Here is a 21,138-nt window from a genome sequence, read left to right as displayed (position 1 = left end):
CACGATTGGAACGTTAATCATAATTCAGATGTCTGTCTTGAAATGTTCAGAAGGATTTTCTTACTATTGTCTTTTTTCCTCACGCAAGTACTGACACTGCAAGTACTGCAAAACAGTTATGATGAATATCGTTTGCAAGAGTATGAAGAAATATCACCTGAAACTAGACACTTTATCATTCATATTCATATTTTAGGAGTAGAATTATTTATTTATATGAACAACTATTACAATGTAGAAATAAATCATTTATTTTCTCTTTTTTATTATCATTTCATTACATTGCTTGTATTGATATGATATGCTGCTAAAATATTATGTTGTTTTGTAGAATGAGATATTGTTTATTTTTCCCAACTTTAATTTGAAGTTGTTGTAGTGTTAAGAATGTCATGTGACCGTCGAGTGGATTCTATTCTGTCTTTTGTTTGCCTGCTTGGTCAGTTGCGTGTCGGCCATGTTTGCACAGGAAGCGGAGGTGGCGTCCTCAGCTGCCCCCAGTGGGGGGTCTTTCCTAAAGGACTTTAGCACGGCTGTGCTCCTGTTTAGCACCTCCGTGTGCTGCTGGCAGATGTTTGTGTTAGGAAATGCATCATGGCAATCTAAGCCTAACCTTAAACCTAACCTTAAACCTAACATTAACCCTAACCTTAACCCTAACCTTAAACCTAACATTAAACCTAACCTTAAACCTAACATTAACCTTAACCCTAACCTTAAACCTAACATTAACCCTAACCTTAAACCTAACCTTAAGCCTAACATTAACCCTAACCTTAAACCTAACCTTAAACCTAACATTAAACCTAACCTTAAACCTAACATTAAACCTAACATTAACCTTAACCCTAACCTTAAACCTAACCTTAACCCTAACCTTAAACCTAACCTTAAGCCTAACATTAACCCTAACCTTAAACCTAACCTTAAACCTAACCTTAAACCTAACATTAACCTTAACCCTAACCTTAAACCTAACCTTAACCCTAACCTTAAACCTAACCTTAAACCTAACATTAACCCTAACCTTAAACCTACCATTAACCCTAACCTTAAACCTAACCTTAAACCTAACATTAACCCTAACCTTAAACCTAACATTAACCCTAACCTTAAACCTAACCTTAAACCTAACATTAACCCTAACCTTAAACCTAACATTAACCCTAACCTTAACCCTAACCTTAAACCTAACATTAAACCTAACCTTAAACCTAACATTAACCTTAACCCTAACCTTAAACCTAACATTAACCCTAACCTTAAACCTAACCTTAAGCCTAACATTAACCCTAACCTTAAACCTAACCTTAAACCTAACATTAACCTTAACCCTAACCTTAAACCTAACCTTAACCCTAACCTTAAACCTAACCTTAAGCCTAACATTAACCCTAACCTTAAACCTAACCTTAAGCCTAACATTAACCCTAACCTTAAACCTAACATTAAACCTAACCTTATAAACCTAACATTAACCTTAACCCTAACCTTAAACCTAACCTTAACCCTAACCTTAAACCTAACATTAACCCTAACCTTAAACCTAACCTTAAGCCTAACATTAACCCTAACCTTAAACCTAACCTTAAACCTAACATTAAACCTAACCTTAAACCTAACATTAACCTTAACCCTAACCTTAAACCTAACCTTAAACCTAACCTTAAACCTAACATTAACCCTAACCTTAAACCTAACCTTAAACCTAACCTTAAACCTAACATTAACCCTAACCTTAACCCTAACCTTAAACCTAACCTTAAACCTAACATTAACCCTAACCTTAAACCTAACATTAACCCTAACCTTAAACCTAACATTAACCCTAACCTTAACCCTAACCTTAAACCTAACATTAAACCTAACATTAACCTTAACCCTAACCTTAAACCTAACCTTAACCCTAACCTTAAACCTAACCTTAAGCCTAACCTTAAACCTAACCTTAAGCCTAACATTAACCCTAACCTTAACCCTAACCTTAAACCTAACCTTAACCCTAACATTAACCCTAACCTTAAACCTAACCTTAACCCTAACATTAACCCTAACCTTAAACCTAACCTTAAGCCTAACCTTAACACTAACCTTAAAACTAACCTTAAACCTAACCTTAAACCTAACCTTAACCCTAACCTTAAACCGAACCTTAACCTTAAACCTAACCTTAAGCCTAACCTTAACCCTAACCTTAAACCTAACCTTAAACCTAACATTAACTTTAACCCTAACCTTAAACCTAACCTTAAGCCTAACCTTAACACTAACCTTAAACCTAACCTTAAACCTAACCTTAAACCTAACCTTAACCCTAACCTTAAACCGAACCTTAACCTTAAACCTAACCTTAAACCTAACCTTAAACCTAACCTTAAACCTAACATTAACCCTAACCTTAAACCTAACCTTAACCCTAACCTTAAACTTAACATTAACCCTAACCTTAAACCTAACCTTAACCCTAACCTTAACCCTAACCTTAAACCTAACCTTAAGCCTAACCTTAACACTAACCTTAAACCTAACCTTAAACCTAACCTTAAACCTAACCTTAACCCTAACCTTAAACCGAACCTTAACCTTAAACCTAACCTTAAACCTAACATTAACCCTAACCTGAAGCCTAAGCCTAACTGAAGACCACAAAGCTAGTATAAAGTTTACTGGCATTGTTTATTCCCAATATCAATAAATACACATTATTATTATTACTATTATTATTATCCTATTTACAAAAAAGCACAGTAATATTTTGTTGAAAACAACAAAAAAGAGTTGTAGAGTTCATTGTTGCAATGAAAGTAGCTGCGTCTGCTGATGACGCTGCTCAGCAGACGCCAGAGAAGGTTTGCTGCTGCTGCTGCTGCTGCTGCTGCTGCGGTGACCACAACTGCTCGGCGTTGAAGCAAACCTCCGCCTGGGAAAAAGAAAGACTGCTTAGAAAAGACGTCCAAAGTCAGGAGAAGAAGACAGGCGAAGATGGTGGTGGACAAACCTGATATGAAGGCTCCACGGAGAACATCGGGCGACCCAAGAACTGGCTGAGGGTCTGAGGTGCCTCGGGGCAACCAGAGGATCTCCTCTGCTCCAGAACTTCCTCGCTGAGGCCCAGCTGGGCAGAGAGGAAGGAGATGTAGCGGATGGTGAGGCGCAGGGTCTCGATCTTGGTCAGGATCTGACCTGCTGGAGCCACTGAGGGCGGCAGGTAGGACCTCAGGTGGTGAAGAGCCTTGGTCAGATCCCTCATCCTCAGCTTCTCCCTCTCGCTGGCCGTCTGCCGCTTATTTCCTGGATACCTGGATCTGGATTTCTTAGCAGGGGGGGACTTTGGCGGTTCCTGAGGAGGAACAGGAGCAGGAGGAGGACTGCTGAAGAAGAGAGAGTCCAAAGCGTCTGCCAGGTTGGTCTGGAGGGAGCTGGGCGAGAAGGAGAAGGAGTCCTCAGAAGAAGTTGGGGACAGGCTGCTTCCGGCGCTGAAGTAGCCAGGGTCTGAGGCTGCGTCGTGGGCCACGGCGTAGTAGGACTTGTCTAGGAGGTCTTCGAAGAGGAAGTTCTCCTGAAGCTGGAGCGGCAAAGAGAAAGAAGGCTCCATGGCTGATGTTCAAAGTTGGAGTGTTGCTGCTGAGGCAGGTAAGAGGAGGAGTGTGAGGAAGGAGCTGCAAGGCTGCTCCATATATGTGGAGGGAGGTGCGAGGCGGCACCTTCTGGACCCTCACAGCCCTCACACCTCGGCCAGGGGTTCCCATGGGAAAGATTCCAGCTCTGGGACAAGGTGCGACTGGGAGGCATCATAAAGAACCTCCTTGGACTTGGGACCATTGATGGTGAAAAGGTTCTAGCAAATGAATCCAGGGTAGTTCCAGTATCTCCATCATGCTTCCAAACATCACACCATGTCTGCACGCCACTCACGATGTGTTCACTTCTTCATTCTCACGCATTTTCTTTCTTCCAGCTGGGCTGAATGGAAGAAGTGTGCCGAGGCAGCTGCGAGGTGGGAGGACTTTGCACCTTCTCATGTTTGGACGACCTCAGGCGCCACGGGAACTTCAAAAGCTGGATGCTGAAATCATCAAAATATGTCCCGTTTACACTCAATGCAGCGCTTCTTTGGAGGCAATCCTACAAGTACTTTGGATTTACTTTCCATTCTTATTCTCTTCTTTTCATGTGTTACATTTTGTACACATGACACTCATCCACTCATCCACTGATCCACTGATCCACTCATCCACTCATCCACTGATCCACTGATCCACGGAAGTCATCCATCACAATGAGGAACACAAACAACTGTCTTTAATAATCAAATACAACAAAATAAAACAAAATGACCATTTCAATTAATTTAATAGTTGTTAGTATTTTTATTTTTATTATTATTGAATTTCTATTAAATAATCATGACTTAATTATGGAAAACATAGAAACCCAAATTATCTAAATTTTCTAATAAATGTTGCCCATTTTTTCAAAAATTGACTAATTTAGTCTTGCTGGGTGATTAGTTTTACTTTTTATACTTAGTTAGTTTTCATTGAGTTTGTTATTTTAGTTTTAATTTATTTTTCATTCTTATTCTTTTCTTTTTAAGTATTACATTTTTTTACACATGAAACTCATCAATTCATCAATCAGAATTCATTGATCAGAATGAGGAACATAAACAAGTGTCATTAATAATAAAATAAAATAAAATAAAATAAAATAAAATAAAATAAAATAAAATAAAATAAAATAAATTGACCATTTAGGTAGTTTAATTATTATTATTATGATTTTAATAGTTTTTTTCTTTTAATTATTATTGAATTTCTATGAAATGATCATGACTTAATTATGGAAAAGATCGAAACCTAAATTATGTCAATTTTCTAATAAATTTTATCCTTTTTTTTCCAAATTTTACTAATTTAGTCTTGCTGGGTGATTAGTTTTACTTTTGATTTAGTTAGTTAGTTTTGATTGAGTTAGTTTTTTAGTTTTTTATTTTATTTTAGATTTATTTTTCATTCTTATGCTTTTCTTTTTAAGAATTACAGTTAGTTTTGTTTCAGTATAAAAAATACAATAAAATAAAATATTCTGCTATGTGTGTACTTTCTTTTAATTTCATGAGTTATTCTGTCTTTATTGCATTTTTTGAGGACAAATAAAGAAGTGTGTTGTAAAAATACACTAAAATGAAGGATTTGTTTTGAAAAGAATTAAGGGTATGAAAGGTGGGATGTCACGATGAACAAAAAGAACGCATTTTAACGACTGTAAACATTTATTGAACAATTTTGCTGTTTGTTGGTGTTTTTATGCATTTTTACGTGTTGAGATGCAACTGCAGACATGAGAGGAAATTTTGGGTCTTTTCGGGGCATTTGACTGAATAGTGGATGAATCTTACAGACAAAATGTTGACGTTGATGAATGTCGATGCTGATGACGTAGTGGAGGTCTGCACTCTGCCGTTGATTTTTCCACCACTTTTCAACGATTGGTGATTCAGTGTTTACTACCGAAATGTTCCGGTGTGACGGCAGCCAGTTCTTCTAAATGTTCTTTATGAGGCGGCGGGACTGCGGATTGGAGAGCTGAGCGGCGTTCCCACAAAGCAGCGCGTGACTTTTGTCTCCTGCTCCGAGGCTGAGGTGTCATCTTCTTCTTCACTCGCCTCCTCACCTTCAGGTGGGACAAAAGCGAGAAAGAAAAACAAGAGTCAGTGAGGGCAGAGTTGCTTTTGTTTTACTCTTAGTTCTACTTTGCTTGAACTCATCAGAGTAATCAATCATCAATATAATAATAATTATATTATAATTATAATATAATTCCCAAGAAATAAATCATTTCATTCCTTCAAATGTTTTTTTTTCAGGCCTAAATTTATGCTTAATTTATGATCAACTTTTTATTGTGTCTTGCTATCAAATAATGATGTGATTCTATTAATAACACAATCATCATTTCATATAATACTAATATATTTATATTATTGGTGATGTTATTCATTATAATTTCATATCATACTATTATAATAGTATTGCATGAATAACAGTATATAATTAGTAATCAATTAATGAACTCATTCATTTTCGATGCCACTTGTCCTCACTCGGGTGAAATATAAATGATAATCACATGATAAACTCGAATAATGTGATATATATAATTGATATTCATTCATATTTAATTGATACTGTATATGATACCATTGTATATACTGTAGCATGTATACAACATAATTCCAAATGATATATCATTTATAATTATATTTAAATGTACCGTAAATATATCATTTATAAATAATAATGTAATTCATTTCATTTCATAACACAGTTCATAACACAACAAAATAACAAGAATACCATATTCTTTATTATTTGCAATCTAATCTATAAGCACATAAGTACATATATAAAACAAGGCAAATATTTAATAAATCAATCAAATAATCACGTGGTATGATTAGATATCGTTGTAGCTTTTTGGCTTTTGAACGCTATTATAATATTATTTTAAAATTCCAATGGAAAATATGAATAACTATAATAATAATTCAAAAGTGATGATATGATGGGGGGATTCACTCCATTTTTCTGGAGTTAAAATGTGAAATGTTGAAGTGTTTCAGAGAGTCAACGGTTCAAGGGACTTTTCCAAACAGTATTTTCTGCAGCGTATCGTTGGCCATTTGATTAGGTACACATGCGTGCGCGCTGCTGGGATCCAATGTACGATCTTTTGGGGTGTATCACTGTGCTTGTAGTCACAGTAGTGCAGCGGTCACATGAGGGAACGATGAGAGAGCTGAGTGCACGTGTAAAGCAGGATGATAATGCTAAGCATGTCTTTTCTGCCATGCTCCTTCATCCACACCAGCCGTGAGTGCGTTTACACGTCCTAATGGACTCATCAGCACGGCGGCGTCAACCTTTCAACTCTGATTAGCTGCAGGCTGATGAAAGGGGCCAAGAGGTTCCATCATGGTGCCTGTAGTTAACATGAGCCGAAGAGGAGGTGGCAAAGCAAACACTGGCAATATGCATGGAGATCATGCACGCATACTAAAGCCCTCCCTGGAGGCTCATTAGGGTCTTAAGTCTAGACTTCGTGGTGCCGAGGAGCTCCATTAGCGCCCACGCACTAAATAAACTCACAACTACTTTATTTACAAAGCACCTTTTCACATCATTTCCAGTCTTGCTCTTTATTTCAATCAGCTTTTGGCCCAGGAAGTGCAAGCCAGGAACAGGAAGTGGGGAAGAAGTAAAAGGTGACACACAGGTGGGATGATGGGAGCAGAAGAAGAATATTTGTGTCATTTGTCCTGCAAGAAAAGTACTCTTCCCTCGTGTCTCCCAGTAACCTGAAATAAAACTGACACTGAATCATCTTTTTAATTTATTTGATACCAATCTCACCAATTTAGCCTTTTAAAAACCGAATGGTGTCATTTAGTGTATCGTACTGTTTATTGTACACAGGAGTTTTAAAAAGGACGTAGAACTTGTGAAATGAGATGAACGTCATCCAGGATGGATCGCAACCAAGCAACGTCTGGGCCGATTAAGGATCATGTGCTCATATGACCACAAGAGGGAGCCATCGAACATATTCCTCTTCCTGCAGTGGCCTACAATGTGTGTCTTGTATTGTGTTATATTGCATCATACTAAGTACATGTTACTGTGTTATGTTATGTTGTGCATATTATAGCGTATGCTATTTATTATATCATGTACAGTATATGTATACAGTATATACTGTATTATGTATATTCTATTAAATTATGTGGTGTTGTGTTATGTTATGTTATGTTATGTTATGTTATGTTATGTTATGTTATGTTGTTATATGTTATGTTATGTTGTGTTGTTATATGTTATGTTATGTTGTTATATGTTATGTTATGTTATGTTATGTTATGTTATGTTATGTTATGTTATGTTATGTTATGTTATGTTATGTTATGTTATGTTGTTATATGTTATGTTATGTTGTGTTATGTTGTGTTATGTTATTTTATGCTATGCTATACAAGGTTATGCTATGCTATGCTACATTGCACTATGTTGCTTTGCGTTATGTTATGTCGTACGTCCCGGTAGAGAGGTATGAATTTACAGTAATACTATGTTTATTGTTGTGTATTATTGTGGTGGTGTAGTTTGTGGGGTGTACTGTACAACTGCATTGCATCTCACTGTTTGAAATATTTGAGTGTTCTCATATCATATCATTATACAATTACATAATATATACATACTGTATACACTAGGTCCCCAACTTACGAACACAATTGGTTCCAGACGACCGTTCACAAGTCCATTTGTTCGTAAGCCCAACAAAAGGTAATATTAGCAATGATATAGGTACTACATGTACGTGTATACATATACAGTACATGTGTATGTATGTAAATATGAGTTTGGATGCAGTAGTAATATTAAACCAGGATAATGAATGAAAAAAACAATAATAAAAGTGATATAATAATACGTAATGATAAATGTTATTTACCTTTGAAGAGGAGTGGTCGAGCATACGTCGTTGTGGAGGAGGAGGAGGAGTTATTGAAAAAAAGGACAAATGGTGGTGGTGGTTAGACTCTTCTAAAAGAGGTAGTGTTCTGTGGGTGGTGTAGAATTAAGCAGGCCTATTAACTCTTCAGAAACTTTAATCACACGCTCTGTCCGGGTTCTATCATACAACTCTTAGCCTTCCTCTCTTCTCTTCCTCTTCTTCCTCTCCTGTTGGTCCCATTAGCAGTGTCACAGTGCCCTCTGCTGGTCAAGCATGTACAGTAGAAATATGGACTTATAAGGCAAATCACATGAAAATACACACCAGTCAGCTTGTGTTCGTATCTCCGAATGTTCGCAAGTCGGATGTTTGTAAGTTGGGGACCAAGTGTATTTTTAAAATGACATCATATCAGCTACATGACAGCATCCAAATAATAGTGCTGGTGTACCTAATAATGTGACCCATGAGTCTGGAGTCTTTTTAAATTGTTTTTAAAGCAAGACAAGGCAAACTGCTTTTGAGGTGTTTATTATAAATAGTAGCATTACAAGAAATATATAAAAATAAGCTGTTCCTATTTACACAAGACAGGGCAACAATAAATAGAAGAACACATCAAATAAATTAGTCCTTTCACAGTCAGACAGGAAGTAGCCTGCTTGGGTCCGCCATGTTTTTAAGACAGGAAGTAGTATGTTGTTGGTGGCGGCTGAGGCCTGGCTGGTGGCGGCCATGTTTTTAAGCCCAGTAGTGTCTCGGCACCAGCGGGCTGCAGCAGTCGGTGGTGTACATCTGTATGAAATATAAAAGGAGGATGTTTTACTTATTTGACTTATTTGCTGACAAAGGTCACGTGATGGACTTCTTCGTACCTGAGAAGACGATCCTGGAGGCAACATGGGTTCCCTCTCAGGGGCGCTGGTCAATCCATGACTGCAGTTCCCAGAATGCAACACTCCAGGCTGAACCCCGGGGGAGTACAGGCCTTGGTTCTGGTTCAGGTTCTGGCCTTGCAACGGGCTAGACTGGACAGCAGGGGGTCCACGCTGGAAGTAGGCCAGGATGTCAGGTGAGGAGGCGTCGCTGGCCGAGGCGTCTCCTTGCTCCCTCCTCTGGAACAGAACTTCCTCGCTGAGGCCCAGCTGGGCGGACAGGAAGGAGATGTAGCGGATGGCCAGACGCAGGGTCTCGATCTTGGTCAGGGTCTGACCAGTGGGGGCCACCGAGGGCGGCAGGTAGGAGCGCAGGTGGTGGAGAGCTTTGGTCAGATCCCTCATCCTCAGCTTCTCCTTCTCGCTGGCGCTCTCCCGCTGTTTGCTGCGGGTCCTCGCGGCCCGGCCCGTCTTCCGGCCCGACTCGGAGCGGGAAGAGGCCTTGATAGTCGGGGAGTATCCGGACTCGGTCGCCTCGGGGGCAGACCGAGGCGGCTGCTGGTAGGACGGGGACAAGCTGGAGTCCATGGAGTGCACCGGGGAGAGGGTGTCCGGGGAGGAGATGCCGGAGAGGTCCGAGTCGGAGAACCACTGGTACTGGAGGCCGTAGTTGAGGACAGGAGAGGCGTCCATGTTGGCTGGTTAGACTGAGGCTGCGAGTGCTTCTCAGCTCCCAGCGCCTGCTTTTTAAGCGCAGGCCGGGCCCACGAGGTGCCAAGTGACACCTCCGCACATTCTCCACTACCTACACACACACACGCACGCACGCACGCACGCGCACGCACACACACACACACACGCTGCAAGGGGGCTGCAGGGTCTCAGGCTGGGAAAGAGAAGCTGCAGAAACAGAGGTGTGAATTTTGACTCCTCCTCATAACAATAAACACTTTTTGTGCTTTTTGAGATGTCTTTGGCACATGTCCCAAGTTTGTGTGTGTGCGTGCGTGCGTGTGTGTGTGTGTGTGTGTGTGTGTGTTTGGGACTTCTCTCGTCACAACAGGAGAGAGTGACGAGAAAGTACGCGCACTGGACGCTTCATTAGGCACACGCAGAACATTTTGGAATCATCGAATTTGTATTATTTCTTGGAATATTGTGTTTTTATTGATAGGTGTTTTTATATACATCAAATATGTTCCAGGAGTGTTGAATACCTTCGATAGCTAGCATAGTGATACTTGGAGGACATCAATTTACCTATAAAATACTCCAACAATTGTGTTTTTGCAAAAATAATACTTCTTTTTTGCATGAGCTCGTACTCTGTGCCACAGATTTTGAGGATTATTTCAAGTCTTTCTGTTTATTTCTATTGTGTCAGGGGGCAGTTATGATTAATAACCATCAGGAGGATCGATCACGTTACAGTCATTTTATGTGACACGTCTATTTTGTTTGCATGCGTGTTTTGACTTTGTGGATTACTTGAAGTCTTTCCATTTACTGTACGCAAGTTGGCAGATATTATGGACCCCCTGCAGTCCACTCTATTCATTTTCATTTGAAAAATAAAAATAAAAATAAAAATATTTTACATTTTCCAAAAAATAAGGGAAAAATCTACATCTATTTTTTTATTTTTATTTTTTAGAAAGCTAAAATATGGCAAATATACAGCAGGGCAAATCTAATTAAATACAAATAAAAAAGAAAAAGAAAATGAAAAATTCCTGGGAAAAACGGGAGGGTTGACAGGTATGAAAATGACGTTAGAAATGTAACGTTAGCTTGACTCGTACTGTCATGACTGTCGTTCTTACTAACACTGCTTGTCAATGACAAGAATCACGTATTGTGTCTTTAAGGCCACTGGTTGATTGCTATTTTTCCCACTTCATCGTCACCTCTTTCCAACCTTGAACCTGGCGTAGGCCTCCTCCTCATCTGTGCTCCTTGATGACCCACGCTTCATCGTCACGGTTTTACAATCTACGGCGAGGCTTTCAGCGTTTCCCACGTATGGTTTGAGCAAGCTGCTGACATGTGGAGCGTTGTCAGCCCTGTAAATGTGGTCTAATAGCGGATGAATGAATGAATGATGGAGGTGCCAGCCTTTCATGCTGATGAGAAGTGATGAGGCCGGAGGTGTCGCTTCACACCTCAGCTGTGAGAACGTTCAGGAACCCTCCGCTAACCTCGCCTCCGCTAGCCTCCTCTTGCTGGGACGAGGCTGCATCACGCGAGCACGTACGCGTACGTGTACGCGTACACGCACGCGTACACGTACGCACAAAACACAAACACTTGCATGACAGTCACCCTTCATGTTTGGATCAAATGATTTCTGATTTGATTTGATAAATACTGCAAATCAGGATAATCATGACTTCCACAGATGGCGTCATGTTTCCTCAGTGATGTGCTTGCACGTCATTGCTGCCTTCTTCGACATGCTTTATCATGATTTTCATACTTCAGTACAATCTCACATACAGTATCGTTAAAAACGATGTTTTTAGAGAATGATCAAAGCGATCCATTCAATGCAAATATTTATGTAGAATCAATTATGGATAGATGGATTATATATACAATGACATCCTTTCGTCATTACTCATTGAAAAAGTACAGTGCAAATACAATATCTTTATTTCACTCTTTTACGTAAACAAATCATTCGTCCAATCAGGACATTTGTCTTCGCATGAACTACCAGAACATGAATATGCTTCATCCTTTCATTGTTTAAAAGTACACTAGAATGATCTACAACGACTAGACTAGACTGATGGCTTATTATTGTTCCAGTTAATTACCAGTATGAGCCGTCTTCATCATTTATTACGACGGATATGTTTTCATCACAATATAATCAAATATATGACATCAAATACTGAACATATTTGAATGTCAGCGCTATTTTTCTTCCCCAATAAATGAAGAGGCTGCGTCAAACAAATAGGATGGGAACGTTGTGACACGTACCGCATGTAACGTGGCATCGCGCCAGCCTGCTGCATGTCGCTAGCCGAAGGCAACAATAGAAAGTAAAGTAGCCCAACATGTCAAATACATGAAAATAAGAATGCGTTTGGTAGTTCAGGAAGCTGTGATGGTTCCTGCTGAAGGGTTAAAGCAACGCTGGCCTGCTGTGTCAAGTGGAGTGCAGAGCGAACCGGGCTTGAACCCGCGGAGCGACCCGGCCGTCCACCCCGCCAGAGGTGAGGCTGCGGGAGTTTGGCGAGCAGTTTGGCACCTCTCGGGGGTTGAACGCCCACCCGGGCTGGGCTGCCTGCCACCTGTCTGGACCTCCACAGCCCTCCAGCCAGCCCTGACGTGACCTCCGGGGGCAGCCGGGGGGGCTGAAAACATTCTTGGAATGGTGGGAATTGCTGTGATTTCTGACTTGAATATAGATTTGATAGAGTTAGAATGACATATATTTGTTTACATAGGTGTAGTCTTGGAGGGGGGGGCCAAAATACGCTTCATTATTTTTGCAATAATTGGCAGAAAATACCAACGATAAAAAAATAGATGGAAATAACGTAAGTAGCAAAAGCCACAGAAACGACATTTAAAAATGTCATTCAAATGAAAATGAAGAAGAAAAGCTTAAAGCAGTGCAGGCGCTGCAAACGCTTCGTTCACACCAGCAGACCCGCACCGGCGGTTCATGTGGTTCATGCAAAGTCAGCATTTTCATACTGCGCTCGCATCCTCAACCAAACCAAATCAATGTCCTTCTCTGCAGGCTTCCTCGTGGCAACACATTCCACAGCAGCTGGAAAGACAGCCGTGGAACAGCAACGCACGTCTGTGACGTCTTCACGGAGGAAGACAAGGAAGCAAAAGACGTTTTTATTAGACAGCACTTACGTTCATGCTGATCAGTGAAGCTGAAACTGCTGTTGTTTGTAATGGAGCACGTGGGGGGGGCTGTGAATGAAGGGGTAACATTAGGCACCTTAGGTGTGAAGGGGTGGGGGTGGGGGGTTATCTGAAGGGGGGCAATAAATGTCATGAAATGTCAATAAATGCACGCTCATAAGATCATCAGTTGGATGAATGGATGAATGTTTCAGCAGGCGAGTACGTCGTTCATATAAAGATGGTGGACACCATGGTCATCATCATCATCATCATCATCATCGTGGGTGTGGTTTTTGGCACCTGAGCCAAAGTAAACATGTCGTCCTGTCGGCGCCGCGACCTCACACCTGTGTGCTGCCATGTTTGGGTGGATAAATAACCCCCCCACCCGCGTCACACGCTTGCACCAATTTCACTGCCAGCATTCAAATAGCAAATCACTAAAAAAGGCCAGCAGATGCGGTCTGTGGGACCTCAGCATGGACGCGTAAACGCATCCGAGGCAGTCTTGCTGCTAGCAAACGCAAGAAGTCGCGTGGAAGCGAGTCGAGACTGGACGTGTCATCACTGAACCTCCAAAACAAACACGCATGTCTGTGGTTTTGCTCTTTATTGGACTAAAATGAACACATTTGGAGACACGTGCTGTGAACGCAACCAGTTAGCTTTGGCTTTCCTTCCAAAGCCATCAGCTGTTCATCACTAAATGTGGAGGTTGAACATTGAAGTAGCTTCACAGGTGAACATGTTGTCATGGCGCTAAAACAACAACAACAACAACGACGTGTCCCTCCGTGCTCTTATCTGACAAAACCACTCAAGTTTGGACATCGGTGCTGTAAAGCCAAGCGGTTAGCTTTGGACGTCTTTGTAGATATCACATACGTAGTTCTTCATCGCTCATGTGGAGGCTGGAAATGGATACGCCATCAACAGTGAACATGTCGTTGTGCTAAAGAACATGCATCTGTCTATTTATCCCAAAAAGAAACCAAAAACGTTTGGGATATACGCTTAGCTTGGATTTCATAGCAAAGCCTTCATTTGGAGGCTGGAAAATGAAATAGCTTCAACAGTGAACTTCTTGTTGTTGTGCTAAGAAAGGATAAGGAAAGATAAGAAAACACCATCAGGAGATGCAACCATTGAACTCCTCGCAGCAGTTCAACAGTGACCATGTTGTCTTCCACCGACTTGGACCTACGCGCTCTAAATGCAAACATTTAGCTTTGGATTTCCCTCACAATCCATACATTTCTTAATCGCTAACTTTGGAGGTTGAAAATTGAAATAACTCCAACGGTGAACACATCATGCTCAAAAACGCAAGGACAAGTTTATCTCCATGTTTGTCATCTGGGAAAACAACAGCGACTTGGAGATGCTGCATGTACTCTAAACCCAACCTTGAAGCTTTGGATTTCATTCACAATCCAAACAGTCACTAAATCTGCAGGTTGAAAATGGAAATGGAGTGAAGAGTGAAATGATCCTCGTCTAAATAAAAGCACGTTCTCCTTGTTTCTATTTGGAAAAATACCACCAGACTTACTGGAAATCACACCATTTAGCTTCGCATTTCATTCCAAATCCATGCAGTTGCTAATCGCTACATTCGGAGGTTGAAAACAGAAAAAGCTTCAACAGTGAACATACCGTCGTCCTGCTCCGAAAAAGCCCCAAAAACATCTCCATTTTTTTGGATGTGGAAATAAAAATGACAGTTTGGCAACAGAAAGTCTAAATCCAACCATTTAGCTTCATCTTCCTTCAATATCCTTCCAGTTCTTCAACAATTACCGTATCGTCGTTGTACGTATCTCCGTCTTCTCTCGGGACAACACATCATCAGCACAAATGCTGAATCCAACCATCTAGCTTTGGCTTTCATTCCAAATCCATACAGTTCCTCTTCGCTACTTTTGGAGGGTGAAATTGAAAATCGCTTCAACGGTGACGTAACCTTGTTGTGCTTCAAAAAGACACGAGTTTCGCCATCTTTTGATGTGGAAAAGGTAACAAGAATCGGGGGATTCACGCACCTTTCAGCTTTGCTTTCCTTCCCAACTCGTACGGTTGCTAATCGCTACGTTTGTTTCAAAAAGAACAACACGTATCGCCGTGCTTTTTTCTGGAAACAAAACAACAATTTGGAGATCCGCGCTTTTTGTTGGACGTTAGCAAATACCTCATCCCTATTTTTGGAATTGTTGTACTTGCTTGCCCGTATTTCTTTATTTCTTCTTATCCTATTTTCTTATCCCTCGTTTGAGTTTATTATGTTTATGATGACATTCGCGCTCGCGACACATGAAGACGATACGAAAAGCTCGGATCCCTGCTCTTTATTCAAGTCATGACAGCTACTAGCATACGGCTACGTCACAGCACGCTACAGCACGTACAACACCAACACACACACACACACACACACACACACACACACCCCCACACACACACACTCGGTCGTGCCAAGAAAGTAACACACGCCTTAGAAATGTTGACACACGTTGTCAGAAGAAGAAGAAGAAGGTTGTGTGAGAGCGTCGTAGCAAAACAACCCATAGTGTCGTTCCTGTTTGAAAAACAACAACAAAACCACAGAAAAGAAAGAGAAAGTACTACATTACACAACAGGAAGACAAAAGAGAACTTTCCATGAGGTCACGTTGAAGTCAACGGGAAAGAAGCTATCATATCAATACAAAGGACACAAGTGCAGCGCTTTTATTTTGGAAAAACATTTGCTTCTTTTGCTAGCTCACTTTCCACCGAGTGGCACACTTCCATTTATGTGTTACTACAGGCTAAAAAATCGCCCCACATAGACGCCCACGGCTTTATAAAAAAATACACCAACGAAAAAACACAGGCTTCGCTACACATCTTAAACTAAAGCACTGCCACATATCCAGCAGTCGGCTACCGAACGTTTGATCCTTCCGAGAATAGGCTAACCTAGCTTAGTGTTGCAGTTAAAACGTGAGTGTAACGTTAGCACTTTAGCTCACGCCGCTATGCTGGTGTCAAGAAAGTCAGTGAGATTAGCATACTGACGGTGTTAGCAGCCAGCGAACCAAGGCCACAGTGGAGGACATCGTTTTCTTTTCTCCGTTGGCCGCACTTTTCTTATCGTAGCAAAAAATGGCCCAATTCTGGTGCAGCTAATTCTTGACAATTCTTGGAAGTGTGCCACTTGGTGTTGTTGCTGAAAAAGGACAAAACACTAGTTTCATGTTCACGTACGATGCGGGCGGCAACAGGAACAGGAAGTGAAGGTCCACGTAGGAAAGCGGACGTCTTGTAAAACATAGCAATCCTCTAACCAACACCTTCTCCACACCGTTCCTCCTCCTCCAGCTCCGCCTTCTCTCCGTAAAAGTTGTGCTTCTTGAAATGACTCACGGCCGTGGTTGGCGACCCGGCGGTTTTGCGGCGGCGGCGGGACTGTTTGGCTTTTCAAGAGAGGATCTTCTCCCGGGTCTCGGGCAGCTTGAGCGCCAGAAGACCTCCGCAGACGAGCGCAGAGAAGGCCAAAAAGATGGGGATGATCTTTGTGACGCCCACGAACGCGGCAAAGATGAAGCTGGCGATGATGGCCGCCAGCTTGCAGACGCCGTTCAGGATGCCAAATGCTGTTCCCCTGTGACACAATCAGACACAAAGCAAAAAAAGTTCTCTTTTTTTCCTTCAAGTATTGCTCTAGTAGCGGGAATTGGCTCCTAGCTACGCTTCCCATTCATTTACCAGCATCTTGCTAATCGGTTTGCTCAGGCTAACATGAAATGCAGCTTGCCACTAGCTAACGTGCTACCACCCGTCAGCTAGCATCACCAAGAATCTTGTTGGTTTTTTTATAGGTCAACAAAATGAATAATAAAATGGGTATAACATATAGTTTTAATTGTAAAATGAAGTCACTCCGACAAGCACTTCTGTGGATACTAGCAGGGAAGCTAACAACAGTAGTAGCTAGTTTTTACTCTCTACTGTTTGTCTTTCAGGTGACGTTTGACTGTTATTTTTGCTGTTTTTCTAAGGTTTATCACTTTAAAGTGAAAAAATGGCAATGAAAATGCATGTCTCGAGTCACATTTTCTATTTTCTTGCTATTTTCTCAGGCTAACATGACATGTTGCCCCTAGCTAACAAGCTACCATCTGTCCACTAGCATTACCAAGAATCTCAGTAAATTACTAACACAAACAGTAGTTGTAATTATATTATACTTCAAGTAAATGTTGTGACAAGCACTTCCGTTAGCTACTTCACGCGGATAATAGCAAGGAAGCTAACACCTGTAAAAGCTAACAAATTGGCTACTGGTAGTTTTTACTTTCTGCTGTTTGTCTTTCAGGTAACTTTTGACTATTTATCCGCGTATGACTTTTTATTTTCCGTTATTCTCCTGTTGTTTTTCTCCTTTCTTTTTCTTCAAAGTGGAACAAATGTCAGAGAAAATGCTACTGCCTCAAGTCTCGAGTCACAGTTTCTATCTTGTGGCTGATCAATGTGTGTTTTCTCAGGCTAACATGCTAACACCTGGAAAAGCTAACAAAACGGCTGCCAGTGGTTTTTACTTTGTGCTTTTTGTCTTTCAGGTGACGTTTGACTACTTGCCACATACGACCATTTGTTATTCTCCAGTAATCGATCAACACAACATCCGGCGCGTAAGACGCTAGAATGGAAGACACGCTGGTCGTCAGCCATTTTGCATGAATTTCTTGTTTTGTCGTCATTTGTGTTGTGTGTTGTAGTGTTCTTATCACACCTGTCAGCACCTGCGTTGGGAAAGCTGTGAAATTTCCCATGAAAATGAGGGAAATTGTACCTTTTGGAGGAGGGGTAGAGTTCCACGGAGATGACCTCCAGTCCATTCCAGGCCGCCACGCTGGCGCCGTAGAAGAGACACTGCCAACATATCACCGCTCCTTGGCTGAAGCTCAGCAGGAGCAGGAAAGAACACGCAGACGACACCAGCATGGAACCACCTGGACAAGACGTCACATTTCAAGCCCTTTGAGGTTTCCACCGACGGGTCCCGTCGGGTTCCGGGAACTGACCTATGATTCGGATTCTGCCGATCTTGTCCATGAAGAGCGCGGAGATGATGTTGCCGGGCAACACGGCCAAGCTGCCCAGGAAGCTGACCATGTAGATGACGATGTCGTTCTCCTCCTGGAAGTTGAGGTGGCAGCCTGTCTTGGGATGCAGGAAGGTGGTGTTCTCCAGGCGGCAGTTCTTGAACTTCTCCTGCCACAGGTCTGGTGAGAGACAACATTCCACACCAGCGATCACGTCTTCACTCGTCACATTCACGTATCTGTCTTCTGTTTGGTGGCTTTATCACGCTGGAAGTTAGCGTGCGGGCGTCACGTTTGCATCGCCCCGGTGCCTTCGAGGACCGCAGGACAAGGTGGCAAATCTTAATGCTTGATGAAAAGCGTTATCAGCGAAACAAAGAACATGTCTAAAAACACAGACTCTCTAACAGGCACTCACAGGCGGCTCCGTCTTCTTTGTGACATTTTATGAAAGCACAGAAAGAAGCGACAGAGCACATTTCATTTGTGCTTGTTTTGGTTACAGAAGGGTTGGACCCAATTTTAGTGATATCAAAGAACCTTTTAGAATTACAGTACCAGTCAAATGTTTAGACACACTTTCTCACTCAACAGCATTGGCAAGTGTGCCAAAACTTTTGACTGTTTTTTTCTTTACAAAAAAACCTTTTCTTTTCTTTCACTGTGATTTTTTAACGTTTGTGTGTTGGTCAAAAGTTTAGAGACACTTTCTTATTCAATTGCATGGGCAAGTGTGTCAATATTTTTCAATGGTAAAAAAACACATTTTTTCTTGTATTTTCGGCGTGATGACGACGTGATTATATTTGGAAAAATTTAACTCAGGATTAAATTTGTCTAAATTTGCATGTAATTGTATCCATCCATCCACTTTCTATGCCGCTTTTCCTCATGAGGGTCGCGGGGGCATGCTGGAGCCTATCCCAGCTGACTTGGGGCGACAGGCGGGGTACACCCTGGACTGGTGTCCAGCCAATGGCAGGGCACATATAGACAAACACTCCCATTCATACCTATGGACCATTTAGAGTCTCCAATGAAGCTAACATGCATGTTTTTGGGATGTGGGAGGAAACCGGAGTACCCAGAAACCCCCCACCCCCCACACACACACACGGGGAGAACATGCAAACTCCACACAGAAATGCCCAAGGGAGAATCCAACCCAGGTCTTCCCATCTCCAGACTGTTCCTGTGTTGGCCAACATGCTAACCAACATGCTAACCACTAGACCACCGTGCGGCCCACATGTATGTATGCATGTATGTATGTATGTATGTATGTATGTATGCATGTATGTATGTATGTATGTATGTATGTATGTATGTATGCATGTATGTATGTATGTATGTATGTATGTATGTATGTATGTATGTATGTATGCATGTCTGTATGTATGTATGTATGTATGCATGTATGTATGTATGTATGTATGCATGTATGCATGTATGTATGTATGTATGTATGTATGTATGCATGTATGTATGTATGTATGTATGTATGTATGTATGTATGCATGTATGTATGTATGTATGTATGTATGTATGCATGTATGTATGTATGTATGTATGTATGTATGTATGTATGTATGCATGTATGTATGTATGTATGTATGTATGTATGTATGTATGTATGTATGTATGTATGTATGTATGTATGTATGCATGTATGTATGTATGTATGTATGTATGCATGTATGCATGTATGTATGTATGCATGTATGCATGTATGTATGTATGTATGTATGTATGTATGTATGTATGTATGTATGTATGTATGTATGTATGTATGTATGCATGTATGTATGTATGTATGTATGTATGTATGTATGTATGCATGTATGCATGTATGTATGTATGTATGTATGTATGTATGTATGTATGTATGTATGTATGTATGTATGTATGTATGTATGCATGTATGTATGTATGTATGTATGCATGTATGTATGTATGTATGTATGTATGTATGTATGTATGTATGTATGTATGTATGTATGTATGTATGTATGTATGCATGTATGTATGTATGTATGTATGTATGTATGTATGCATGTATGCATGTATGTATGTATGCATGTATGCATGTATGTATGTATGTATGTATGTATGTATGTATGTATGTATGTATGCATGTATGTATGTATGTATGTATGTATGTATGTATGCATGTATGTATGTATGTATGTATGTATGTATGTATGTATGCATGTATGCATGTATGTATGTATGTATGTATGTATGTATGTATGTATGTATGTATGTATGTATGCATGTATGCATGTATGCATGTATGTATGTATGTATGCATGTATGCATGTATGTATGTATGTATGTATGTATGTATGTATGCATGTATGTATGTATGTATGTATGTATGCATGTATGTATGTATGTATGTATGTATGTATGTATGTATGTATGCATGTATGTATGTATGTATGTATGTATGTATGCATGTATGTATGTATGTATGTATGTATGTATGTATGTATGTATGTATGTATGCATGTATGTATGTATGTATGTATGTATGTATGCATGTATGTATGTATGTATGTATGTATGTATGTATGTATGCATGTATGTATGTATGTATGTATGTATGTATGTATGTATGCATGTATGTATGTATGTATGTATGTATGCATGTATGTATGTATGTATGTATGTATGTATGTATGTATGTATGTATGTATGTATGCATGTATGTATGTATGTATGTATGTATGCATGTATGTATGTATGCATGTATGTATGTATGTATGTATGTATGTATGTAT

At 40.6% G+C, this 21,138-nt stretch overlaps 3 protein-coding genes across 5 annotated transcripts in view; all 3 read right to left on the bottom strand.

The window, feature by feature from the left end:
• Positions 1-2,830: 2,830 nt before the first annotated feature.
• On the bottom strand, positions 2,831-3,595 carry mespaa (mesoderm posterior aa). The gene is made up of 2 exons (XM_054772040.1): positions 2,999-3,595; positions 2,831-2,920 (listed from the first exon to the last, which is right to left on the bottom strand). The coding sequence occupies exons 1-2, from the start codon at positions 3,593-3,595 to the stop codon at positions 2,831-2,833; spliced, it is 687 nt and encodes a 228-aa protein (XP_054628015.1).
• A 5,663-nt stretch (positions 3,596-9,258) lies between these two features.
• LOC129179160 (mesoderm posterior protein 1-like) lies at positions 9,259-10,085 on the bottom strand. The gene is made up of 2 exons (XM_054772039.1): positions 9,393-10,085; positions 9,259-9,312 (listed from the first exon to the last, which is right to left on the bottom strand). The coding sequence occupies exons 1-2, from the start codon at positions 10,083-10,085 to the stop codon at positions 9,259-9,261; spliced, it is 747 nt and encodes a 248-aa protein (XP_054628014.1).
• Positions 10,086-15,598: 5,513 nt separating this feature from the next.
• The window catches only part of sv2ba (synaptic vesicle glycoprotein 2Ba), a 27,219-nt gene continuing 21,679 nt past the window's right edge, over positions 15,599-21,138 (bottom strand). For 2 of the 3 annotated variants that reach the window (XM_054771399.1, XM_054771400.1), the window contains exons 11-13: positions 18,335-18,535; positions 18,103-18,262; positions 15,599-16,911 (exon numbers count right to left, since the gene is read on the bottom strand). In XM_054771399.1, the coding sequence (XP_054627374.1) occupies positions 16,728-16,911; positions 18,103-18,262; positions 18,335-18,535 (545 nt within the window). In that variant the 3' untranslated portion in view covers positions 15,599-16,727. The remainder of the gene's footprint in view (positions 16,912-18,102; positions 18,263-18,334; positions 18,536-21,138) is intronic. The other variant, XR_008569848.1, reaches the window with a different exon arrangement.

This window comes from Dunckerocampus dactyliophorus, chromosome 3 (assembly GCF_027744805.1).
Source record: "Dunckerocampus dactyliophorus isolate RoL2022-P2 chromosome 3, RoL_Ddac_1.1, whole genome shotgun sequence".
NCBI lineage: Eukaryota > Metazoa > Chordata > Actinopteri > Syngnathiformes > Syngnathidae > Dunckerocampus > Dunckerocampus dactyliophorus.
Note: the sequence above shows the minus strand (reverse complement) of the source record. Positions and strands in the feature narration are given on the sequence as shown.